Genomic DNA, 11,820 nt, shown 5'->3' with positions numbered 1-11,820 from the left:
CTGCTGGAAGGATGACCACACCAAGCCCCCTCCCTGAGGTCCCTCTTACTCTCTCCATGTTCTGCTGCCTGTGGCTCATGCAGGAGCATCTTGGTACCCAGCTGAATACATGGAGTACATCCAGGGCTGTCCATGACTGCCCCCAAGTGTTGTGCTGACAAGGGAAATGGCCCAAACTTGAACAGAAGTAAAAGGGTGGGTGGAAGAAGAGAATTTTTGGGTCACTGGCCCTCATCAGCCCAGACACTTTTCATTCATTAGCAAAACAGTTTGTGGTTTGCCCTTTCACCACATCTGTTGTTGGGTTTTTCAGACTGCTGAGGCTTCAATTAGAGTTCATTAGAGACCTTGTCAATCAGAGCCCTCCAGAAATCCTGCCTGAAAGAAGCTGTGCCTGGTGCTGGAAATGGACCTTGGCATGGAATGCTCTGCTAGGGGTTCAATTAGTCATTATGTGTAAATACACTGCTCAGAGGCTGTCAGAATGTGCAAGAGGACTTCTGAATCTCTACAAAGTTTGCTGTAGGCACATGCCTTTTTAAGGACAACTAATTTAAACTGGAATAATTTTCCATGGAGCTCCTCTGGAAACTGTGAGCCTTGGAGCATCTACCTGTGGACCAAGTCTAAGGTGAAAGGAAGTTCCCAGAAGGTGATTGCTCTGCTCTTAAATGGGTTTGTTGTGAGGATGCTCCAGGTCAAAGGTTGGACTTGATGAACTTCAAGGTTTTGTCCAACCTAAATTATTCTGTGTGTAGTGGCAGCACTTGGAGCATTAATTCAGATGTTGAGTCACAAAAATGCTGTGTCACCTCCTTGCTGCCTCACCTTGTCCAGGAGCTGCTGATTCACTGTGCTCCCCAGGGAACCCTGCTGTGGATCACGTCTGTTCTCATCACCTGCTGGAAAGGGACTCTGAGGGTGTTCTCTGCTTGGAAATGTCCTGGGATCAGCTGAGGGAGTTTTGTGTGGCTCATGGAGTCACTCTGAGTGTCAGGAGCTGTGAGGGAGGCAAGCTGGTGGAGCTCACTTTGAGTGGCCCAGCAGCTCAGCCTGCAAGGTCAGAACAGTCCATGGCAATTGCTCTCCTGCTTCCTTTCCCTGAAGGTCAGCTGTACAGAAAGTCAGCCCTCTGTGCTTTTAGCTGGGCTCTTTCCAGGAGAAATCCCAAAGAAGGATTAGCTCCTGGGCAGTGCTGCCATGGAGGGTCCCTTCTTGGGACATCTTGGCAGCCCAGGACAAGGTGGGTGAGGGGTGTCTGGGGTTGCAGCTCCAGAGTCCTTTTGGGGTATTTTCTTCACACAGCTTCAGTGACATCTTTGAGGGCTGAGGTGGCAGAGGTGGAAGGAAAGTGGATTTATTGTCCCCATGGGCCATGTGCAGCACATAACAGATCTGTGACAGGATTGCCTTGGGGCTTTGACTGGAGTGTGGAAGTGGATGCACTCTTGGTCTTGGTGAGAGTTAAGCAGGTTCCCTTAGCAAGTACAAATTTCCTGCTGAGTGTTTCATTTGGATGTTTGCCTGGGTGTGTATAATACAAATTAGATGAAGAATCTAGCTGACTCAGGAAAATCAGCTGCCTGGCATGAAGTGGGCACAAAAAATGGTCCTCACAGGATGGACAGGCTTGCCAGGTGAGGGAGGGAGGGCCACAGCTTCTCCCTCTCCTCCCCCAGTATGCCTGGTACTGAAGCATCAGTCATTCCCAAAAGTGAAAGCTTTCCTGAAGAACAGAACCAGGTAATGCTGCCATTGAAGAATTAAAGTGAGAGCTCTTTATAGACACAGCACTCATAACTTTGCTGGTTATTTTTGAAGGCTCTGTTTGCAATTAAAGATCTGGGAGGTGATCAGCTCTCCTTTCTCATCACAGGGGAATACTGAAGTGTTTTTAGTAGAATGTGTTACTTTTTAGAAAATCCTGGAGTGATGAATCTTAAAATGTATAAACTGATGATTTTGAAATATTTGAGCACAGTTCAGGCTGTTGCTTAGTGTGAGCTCCAGGCAAGTCCCAAATCTGCTTGCATGCCTTCAGTCACTGAAGATATATGAAGCTACAGAGCTTACCCCCAGGCAAACTGCACTGCTTGGGCTGCACAGACCATAAAGAACATGAGAATGTGACTGGAGCTTTTTGTGTTTGGAGTCCAAGAGCCTGAGCACTGTGCAGCATTGCAGGGAGAGATAAAATAATTGGATGCAGATGGCCAGCTGAGCGTCTGGTGAGGCTGGAAGATGTTTTAAACAAAAAAATCAGATCCAGTGAAAGCTGAAAAAGAGATGGTGGAAGCAGAAGTGCTTTGACAGCCCTGTGGGCTCAAGGCTGAGTCTTTGACCTGCTGTTCTGCCTGGACTTGCTGACCTGTGGGATGAGCTCCCAGCAGCCAGGCAGGTTTCTAACACAAGGATTGTTGGCTGAAGAAAGGGGCTCTGGCTCTCTAAATAAATGTATGGTGGTTGAGAGCCAGTTTTTCCATTTGGTGAGTGGCTGTAAGCAGGAGCTTTTCCAGCCAGCAAAGATTACCTTTGAATATCTTGATGGTAGTTGGAGATAGCAATTAATATATGTAAACTGTTAATGTGATGCTTGGCTTAGAGCTAGCAACCCCATTTCCTGGCATGAGATTGGAAAAGGGCATTTCAATTCTGGCCTTATATCACTTATTCTTTCTATTTTTAAGCCTTTTTGTCTTCCAGGCTCCTGCCACTGCACTGCTGGTGTTAGAGACCCTTAAAATATCAGTTTAAATATCATTTGAAGGGAGTGTGTGTGAAGATGGAAACCTCCCCAGCCTCTCTAAAGGAGGGGAAAGCTGAGACAGAGAAATACTGCAAAGAGAATGTCCTGCATATCCCTGAATTGTTGCTGGATGTCTCCAGCCCCAGCTGGACCCTGACACAAACACTCAGGACTTCCCAGGACACTGATACCCTGTGATGGCTCCTGGGACTGGGGCTGGTAACAGGATCCAGGAGCCTTCACCTGCAGGTCACAGGCACAGCCCAGGGCACTCTGGCTGTGCCTGCCAGATGGCTGCCTTTGTTTCACAAGGGGAATCCAGCAAAAGCCCTGTTTTATCCTGCAAGGCACAGGAAGAAAGCCAAGGATCCTGTTTTATGAATGGTTCTCACCTTTTTAAATGTAATTCCTCGAGCTGAATTAAAACATTCTGTAATTAATGTGACGCGTCTGCTATGACACAGCTGGACAAACCTGGATTTGCAACCTTGTTAACATCTGTCTTTTTTCCCAGAAAAGCTCACTTGGTTTAGTTTTGGTTTTGCCAGTTCTTGGAGTGCTGGAATTCAGTGCAAGTACATGAATAAGTCTGAGCTGTTTCCAGTATCAATTATATCTTGTCTGAACACAAAAGTCCATTTAAGTGTCATTTCATAAACAAAGCTTGATGATTGTGTGGCCTTTGGACCTGTGATGGATCCAATTAAGGTTTAGCACTGTGTGGATTTGTGGGAGTGACTTGCCTGGTGGCTTTAGGCCCAAGATGAGTGGAGCCAGGCTTCCTTCTTGAGCTCCCACAGCATTCACTAGGCTGTGCCTGCCTTCTGCAGGAACAGGAAACTCTGGGGCTGTGCAAGGACTCTGAAACATCAGAGTAAAGCTTTATTAGAGGAAGGATCTGAGCTGGAGGTGTGCCAGAAGGGTTATTTTGTGAGAGGGTCAGGGAGCCTCCATGGGCTCTTCTGTGTTTGAGTGGTTTCCCCAAATACAGGAGCAGCTCTTCTGTCCTCCTTTAATGGTGAAAAATCACAAGTGATAAAAATCCTCACCTTCCTGGTGGGCTGGGGCTTTCTGTTAAAAACTGCTCACCTCATAGGTGTGTTTAGATTCCTGCAGGTTCAAATTCCTGCAGATGCAGATTCAAAACAGGATGGATCTGAATGACACCTTAGCTAATTGAAGTTTGCCTCATCTTCCCTGAATTGTAGAGATGTTTGGGTTGGAAGGGTCCTTAAAGATCACCCAGTGCCACCCCTGCCATGGCAGGGACACCTCCCACTGTCCCAGGTGCTCCAGCCCCAATGTCCAACCTGGCCTTGGGCACTGCCAGGGATCCAGGGGCAGCCCCAGCTGCTCTGGGCAGCCTGTGCCAGGGCCTGCTCACCCTCACAGGGAAGAATTCCTTTCTAATTTCCAAAGTAAACTTAATCTCTTTCAGTTGGAAGCCATTCCCCCTGTTCCTTCAGCTTCTTTAAGGAAAAAATGTATAATCTTTAATTTTGCTGCGTTTAGCAGAGTTTTCCAGTGTGTAAGGTTCCTGTGGAGGTCAGTAACTCTGACCTCTAAATAAACATGGAAAAAGACTCTTTCTTAGGACTGGTACACCAGGAATGTTCCTGTTTCAGTGGTAGATGTGGTACATTTCAATCAAGGCTGCAGAAGAAAACAGCCACCTGGGTGTGCTCAACTGGAGGGGGCACAGCCAAAATATTGGCTGTCCTGAGTGTGTGAAGTGCAGAATTTGATGCAATTTAGTGTGGTCAAAGCAAGGATGGGGGCTGTGTGTCAGATATGGAGAACTGAGGTATTACTCCTCTTTCCTCTTTGAATTTGTTTTTAGATATTGTTTAAAAATGCTTTTAAAAATAATGCAGAAGCAATTGTTTAATTGCTAATAAGCTCCTTGAACCATGAAGTGAGTCCAGAAGGAATGACTGAGCTTAGCTACTCCAAAAAGGGTATGGTTTCCCCTTTGGCACAAGTGATTATTTGTCTTGATAGCAGAGCAGTTGCCTTAATTAAAACACTGTCCACATACCTGGGCAGCTCTGCAGGAGAATTTGGTTTCACAGGACAACAGGATCCTTGTTCGACACGTTTCCCTCACTTTCTCATCCAGGTTTTCTTTCCTCTGCACTACACATCCTTTGTGTATCTCCTTGGAAAAAAATATCCCCCAAACACTGTGCCCTGTTCCTTGTGAATGATGCTGCTGTTCTTCCAGGCTGAGCCCCAGGTCTCCTCCTTTTTTCTTTGCAATTAACAGTGAGGGTGGTCTCGCTCCCCGAGTAGCCAGAGCCACCAGAAGAGATGGCTGAGAGCTGATCTGGGGGAACAAGGGTGCCCTAGGGCCAGGTGACATTAATGCTGGCCTCTAGCTGGAGATACAAGGTGCAGATTGTGTTCTGCAAGTGACCTGGCAGTGCTTGGAGTGGGAAGAGATTGTGTCAGAACAAAGGTGGGAGCCCAGTCTTTGCTTATAAAAGAACCTCCTCCTCCAGTGTTTGCAGCACAGTGACATTTATTTGTAGTGCAGTGATGAATGGAACCAAATCACTGCTTTGCTGTTTCAGTTTGCCCTGAGCAGTGGCTTAATTCTTGTGTTTCTAAATTGAAGTCAAAAATCCACATGTAATGAGTGCTGTAGATAAGCGCTCAGGCACCTGAGTGAGTTGTGGCTCTTCAGTTAACACAGAACAACCTTAACAAGAAAAATTAACAGCACAAATCCGCTGTTTGAGCTTGGAAACCCAGACCATCAGTTGCCTTCCAAGTAGAATTGCCTTTGCTGGGATCAGAAGATAAACTGAATCCTGCAAGGGCCTGAATGTGCACAACAGTGATTTAAATGTTTTAGTAAGATTCAGTTTAAATGTTTTAGTAAGATTCAACACTCGACATGGAAAAGAATCCAAAGGACCTGAATTCAGAAGGAATCATATTCTCATGAACATAAACCTGAAGTGTTTAAAGCTGCAAATTACCTTGTTCAAATTACTGCCTTTGCCTTGTAAGCAATTTTCAAGGCAGCGTGCATAAATTGTAAATTCATTCTTAGGAAGTACAGTTGATGTAATAAATGGTATAAAAATAACATTCTGGGGGTAACTGTACCACACTTGGGTGCTTTTCCAATAATTAGAATTACACTAATAGTTCCATCAGCTGGAATATCTGTTCTTTTTATAAATACTGTCAAAATTTTCTAATATTTCCAAACTAGATGAGTGAGGTTTCTTGCGTTTTATTCTGAAAGATGAGAAGGGAAAAGAATAGATTGCCTGAAGTCCTGTGGAGTGTCTGTACCAAGGAGATGGGATATACAGCTTGTTTTACAGTGGAGGGTTATAATACAGTGCAGTATTATATTCTAGTAAGTGTGTGATATAATGCAGTCACTGTTATGGCTGTAGGAATAACCACAGCCCTCAGAAACTGGGAAAGAGACCCTGCTCACGAATATTTGTTACCAAATCATCCACAGATAAGTTTAGTTCAGTAGATTGCATCTTAAAAAAACAATGGGTTACAAGTTCCTTCTAGTCAATATGGGATTGTGCTCTGAGCCCTGCAGAAACCCCACACCAGGCATGTGCTGTTCTTAAAAGAAAGTTAAATCTAGAAGTTACTTGCGAGGGGTTTTTGATAAGGGTTGTAAATTCAGCTTTTCTGCAGGGGAATCAGCTCAGCCTCGGGTTGGGGTTTTTGTGAGAAGGCTTTGTGTGGGTATTTGGGGTTGGAGGAGTGCACAGCAAGGCCTCTCCTGCTCCCTTACCACACATGTGGTGTGGGCTGTGCCCAAAGAACCAGAGTGGAAACAGAGGCTGGGGAAAAGCCCCAGTTCTGTTTTCATCACTGCTGCTCATCCCAGAGGCAGGTCAGAGGCAGAGTCTGTCCCTGGGCATGTCCCTGTGCTGGGGGGCTGCTGGCCAAGGGATGTGTTCCACTGGTCACCTCTGCATCCAGCTCCAGGGCTGGGCTGGCTGGGCTCCCTCTGAGGTCAGGCAGGCAGATGGAGGTGCTGTCAGCCTGAAGTGTCAGCCCAAAACGAATGGTTAATGGGGAGGAGAAGGAAGGGACAGAGGGGATTCCACCAGATGTTCTCACAGACACAGATAGATCATTTCACCTGCCTTGTGCCCACACTGCTGATTTGGATCAGCCCCAGGAAGTATTTGGGTTGTCTGGTCTCAGGAAAAGGAAGAATTTCCCTAAAAGCTGCTGTTGCTTGTCCACTTGTGTTTACCCAGGAATGTGTTGTGGGTTTGAGGCCTCCTCAGCCAGACCTGCAGGTACCAAAGGAGGAGCTCTGAGAGCCCCGAGCTGGGTTAAACCCTGAACTGCCCTGGGCTCTGCAGTTCTCGCTCATGGCCATGTTACAGTCTGTAGAGACCAAAATAAAAACACTCAGATGAATATTTCAGCTTTTTCAGCACTTTACCAACCATGTCTTGGTTTGCCTCTGATTTTTTGTGTGTTTAAGGATTGATTGTGTGGGTCAGGTGTTGCATCACTTGATGGTCTCATCTTAGAGCCACGGAGTGGTTTGGGTTGGAGGCACCTTAAAGCCCATCCAGTGCCACCCCTGCCATGGGCAGGGACACCTTCCACTATCCCAGGTTGCTCCAAAGTTGGTTGATCCAGCCTGGCCTTGGACACTTCCAGGGATGAGGCAGCCACAGTTTGTTTTGTCATTTCCATTTAGGATTTTTTCTTTTGATTTTTCATAGTCACATTGGTTTATGTATGTCCTTACTCACTCTGACTGTCATCCTCTGTGTGTTACTGCCTTGTACTTGGGATTAGGAATGCTTTGTTCCAGGCATTTTGATCTCTTCTGTCCTGTCTAGTGCATTAAAATCATTTCGGGGCTGTTGCACCCCAAATTTGTTTTTATTCCTCCAGGCTTCTTTCCTTTCAAATGGTGCTAATCCATTCACTGAATCAATGGCTTGAAGAGAAGAAAGCACATTTCCATGTTTTCTTTATTCCTCCCTCCCCCTCTTTTCATTTCTTATGAGTTGTGAATTCATCACTCTATGATTAATTTTGCCCTTGATTGCCTTTTGTCCCCAGTCTCAGTCAGGTTTTCATCTCTATGATGCAGAGTGATCTGCAGAAGACTTTCCACACTGCTTATTCCTTTCTTGTTTTATTAGGACATTGTTACCAATCTGATCAGGAACTTACCAGTTGTGCTGTGGTGTCACAGACATCTTTTATCAAAAATCCTTTCCTTAGGACTTTTCCTCCTGAGAAGCTGAGAGGCCTCAGGAACAAAATGTAACCAATGGTTATCTGCTGCTGTGGAATGCAACAGGTGCATCTGTGATTGGTCTCATGTGGTTGTTTCTAATTAATGCCAATCACAGTCAGCTGGCTCAGACTCTCTGTCCGACACCAAAGCTTTTGTTATCATTCTTTCTTTTTCTATTCTTAGCCAGCCTTCTGATGAAATCCTTTCTTCTATTCTTTTAGTATAATTTTAATATAATATATATAATAAAATAATAAATCAAGAGATTTATTCTGAAACATGGAGTCAGATCCTCATCTCTTCCCTCATCCTCAGACCCCTGTGACACCATCACACTGTGGTCCTGTTGTGTTGTTGGGAAGGGACGTTTTGCTTCAGTCCATTTCTCTGGCAGTGAGATCTGGGCTGTTGTTGCAGCAGGAAACACACCTGCCCTGGTTGTTTGATGCCAGCAGCTGCAGCAATGATTGCTGGTGGTCCCTGGGCTGGGGCGCAGGATGCACATGACCTGAAGTGTGTGCAGGGACATGGAGCCCCGTGTCCCTGCAGGGCATCACAGGCCCTGTGCCACGTGTGGAGCAGAGCTTGTCTTTGTCCACGGGCAGGGCAGGGGGGCGGCTGGTCCTGGATCCATGGGGACTGTGCAGGATGCAGGAGGTGTGTGGGATTTGACATGTGCACACACACAGACATGTTCATTCTCCTTAGCCAGCCTGCTCGTGCTTGGCTTCTGGAAACTGCTCTGCGCTTGGCAAAGCTCACTCCAGGGTATGGATGGTGGATTCCTTCAGCAGCTCACTCATTCTCACTGCTCTGTAAATATTTACCTTTATCCACCAGCCCTGGACAGTCACTGCCCTGGCACAGAGTGAATTGGAGTGTCTGTGTGTGTCTGTGTGTGTGTGTGTCTGTGTGTGTGTTGAGGTGTGCTGGGCCACACCAGTGCTTTGGTCACGAAACCTGAAATTTCTGGAGGTGGGAGCACAGGGATGTGTTGTGAAATGATTTCTTGAAGAGTTTTGGCTTTGGGACAGATGTGGGCTGTAAATAACAGAATCTGTTCTTAGGGCTGCCAGTGCCTTCCAACCTTAACGTGTTGCCCTCTCTCCCCTCCCTATTGCCTTCCCCCTGCAGGTCCCCAGCCTGTGTGAAGATCTCCTCTCCTCTGTGGATCAGCCCTTGAAGATTGCACGGGACAAGGTGGTGGGGAAGGATTATCTATTGTGTGACTACAACAGAGATGGGGACTCCTACAGGTGAGTTCCCCAGAGCTGGGGCTGCCTGCTGCTCTCTGAATGGCATCCATGGGCAGGGCTTGCAGGCCCTTCTCCCTCTTATTTTCAGCCAAAAAATATCACTCGCTTAAAGATTTAGAGCCCAAAATGTGCTGTTGTTATCGTGCTAAATGGGGTGACTGGTGTATTTCTCTTTGTTTTCTTTATTCTGGATTGAAACCAGTCAATTCTCTAGCAGAGAGAATTGGCCTTGGTAGGAAATTAGACCATTGCAAAGTTATAAAATCTCTGGACTGGATAATGACAGGAAAGAGATGATGCAAGCTGTGGGCTTAAACAAAATCATCTTCAGCTTGTACAAAACAGGGTGGATTTGCCAGCTGGGAAAGGCTCTTTCACTCCATATTTTACAAGGAATTGACTGACTTTGGACTCAGTGTCGTTAGTTCTGTGTGAAAATACTGGCCCAAGTTTTTACCCAAGAAAAGGAATCCCCATCTACCAAAACAGCTGATACATTCTGAGGACTGGAGTCAAAACCAATGGAAATACTTGAACCCTATGAGCTGTGTATAATTATAATTAATTTTGAAGCAGGAGGGGCTGTAATACTGGAATGGTACAATCAGATTTCAGTGTTTTGGCTGCCACATTGAGCACAGTTTCTCTTTTAATGTGTTTTCCTCTACCTTGCCATAAGGATGACGTTTTTAATTTATGTTAAAATCATCCCTTCCCTTTCTCACATTGCCTGACTTTCCTTAATGGCTGTAGTGACAGTGGCAGAGTTCAGATATTTAATATAAGAATCATGAGTTTACAGTCCAGAAACCTTTGTGACTCCTGCAGCACTTTTATTCTTTCCCTTAACAAAGGGTGCTGGGCTGTGAGGTCAGGACCCTACTCGTCTCCTGCCCTGAATGACCAGCTCAGCCATCCTGCTGCTTCTGGGGATGATTCTCAGGCTTCCACTTGTCTCTCCTTTCATAATTTACATTTTAGTGCTTGGAATTATCTCCAGGAAGAATCTCACTTTGCTGTGTGTAGATTTGATGTCGTGTTTTACGTTCATCTGACCAGAATGTTTCAAGAATTGTGTTTCAAAGTGGAGTTTCAGAAAATATTTTTTAACAAATCTTTTTTCTTTGGCTCAGGCATCACTGCAGAAGCAGTGGAGCTTGCAGAGGATTTGAGATGAATTGGTTCAGTTGCTGTGAGTTGCAGGGAAGGTCCCTCTCTAATGCGAAGCACGTGTGTGTGGATGATTTACACAGAGAACATGCTGTGATACATTTTGTCCTAGAAACAAGAGATGGAGAATGAGAGTGGATGCAGAGTTTGACAGTGCCTCTGAATTGTGGCTGAGTGTAAATCCTAATGAGTTATTTAAAATGTAACCTATTGCAGGGGGCCAGCAAGTGAGCAGGACCCCAAGGTGGAGTGTCACTTATGTTCTTTAGGGCACCAATCTCATATTTAGAAACTATTCCAACCTTCCACAGAAGAGCCTGGTGCCTTCTATAAAAGCATTTTGCATGAATTTTGTGTCCCAGCTGGTTAGATCCACGTTAGCAGCTACTTGCATGTAATCAGTTCTGAATTAGTAGATAAAATAGGAGTTCAGAGCTTCTGCCCCTCATGAGATGAACCCACAGCTGCAGCCCCTCTGGCAGGTGCAGGAAGGGGGATTAAATCCTGAATTTCTTGTGGATCTTTCAAGAGATGCTTTCTCCCTGAAGCTGTGATGTTTCTTGCAGCCCCTTTGCATCCTGCTCAGGCTCCTGATGTGGGCATCAGTCACCAGAGCCACAGGGAGCTGGAAAAGGCACTGGTTAGACACTAATGGGACATTGTGCAGTCACTAATGACCCCTGTGTTTAATTAGGGAACATGACAGCCCTTCCTCTAAGGTCAGTGTCACTCTTGCCTCTGAAATTTGCTCCATCTCTTTCTGAGAAGGTATTAAATAGCTACAAGGAAGCAGGAGGAATTTGGTTTCTAAAATCACTTTGAAATTTTCGGGACTTATTAAGTAATGAGGTTTCAGAAAAGCTCTTTCATTTGTTCCTCTAGAACAGGCACCATGTGTTAATTGCTGGCAGGAAAGAATCCTGCTCCTAAGGCTTTTGATTCAGGCATTCTGGATTGAAGTGATTCTTCCTTCTGGAATTGATTGGTCCCAGCTCTGATTCATGGAGTAAATTCTTTCCTTCAGCGCACAGCAGAAGCCTTTGAAACCCCAGCAGCACTGCCCTGTGCATGTTAATCCCATTCTGTGCCTGTGTCCAGACACTGCTTCACCTCATCAAATCTGCACTTGTTCCTGGGAAGTGCCTCTTACACTAATTTAATCAATTAGGCCAAATCTAGGAGGAGTTCACTGGGCTTTTAAAAGCTTTTGATGTTTCCACAGCCATTTTCCAGAGCCACACGCTCCGTTAGAAGTCCCAGGGAATGTTATTCCCTGCCTGACACGTGCTGCATCCCCAGTTCCTGCACACTCCCAGCTAAACACCTTTCCTTCCTGTTGGACAGGTAGCTAATTGCATTTCTTTTAGCAAGAAATACTTTTAATCCAAGTA

General features: G+C 45.8%; 1 protein-coding gene across 2 annotated transcripts in view; it reads left to right on the top strand.

The window, feature by feature from the left end:
- The window catches only part of CAPZB (capping actin protein of muscle Z-line subunit beta), a 72,230-nt gene that overhangs the window by 29,132 nt on the left and 31,278 nt on the right, over positions 1-11,820 (top strand). For both annotated transcript variants that reach the window (XM_031062911.1, XM_031062912.1), the window contains exon 3: positions 9,138-9,259. In XM_031062911.1, the coding sequence (XP_030918771.1) occupies positions 9,138-9,259 (122 nt within the window). The remainder of the gene's footprint in view (positions 1-9,137; positions 9,260-11,820) is intronic.

The sequence above is a fragment of the Geospiza fortis genome, unplaced genomic scaffold (assembly GCF_000277835.1).
Source record: "Geospiza fortis unplaced genomic scaffold, GeoFor_1.0 scaffold353, whole genome shotgun sequence".
Lineage (NCBI taxonomy): Eukaryota > Metazoa > Chordata > Aves > Passeriformes > Thraupidae > Geospiza > Geospiza fortis.
Note: the sequence above shows the minus strand (reverse complement) of the source record. Positions and strands in the feature narration are given on the sequence as shown.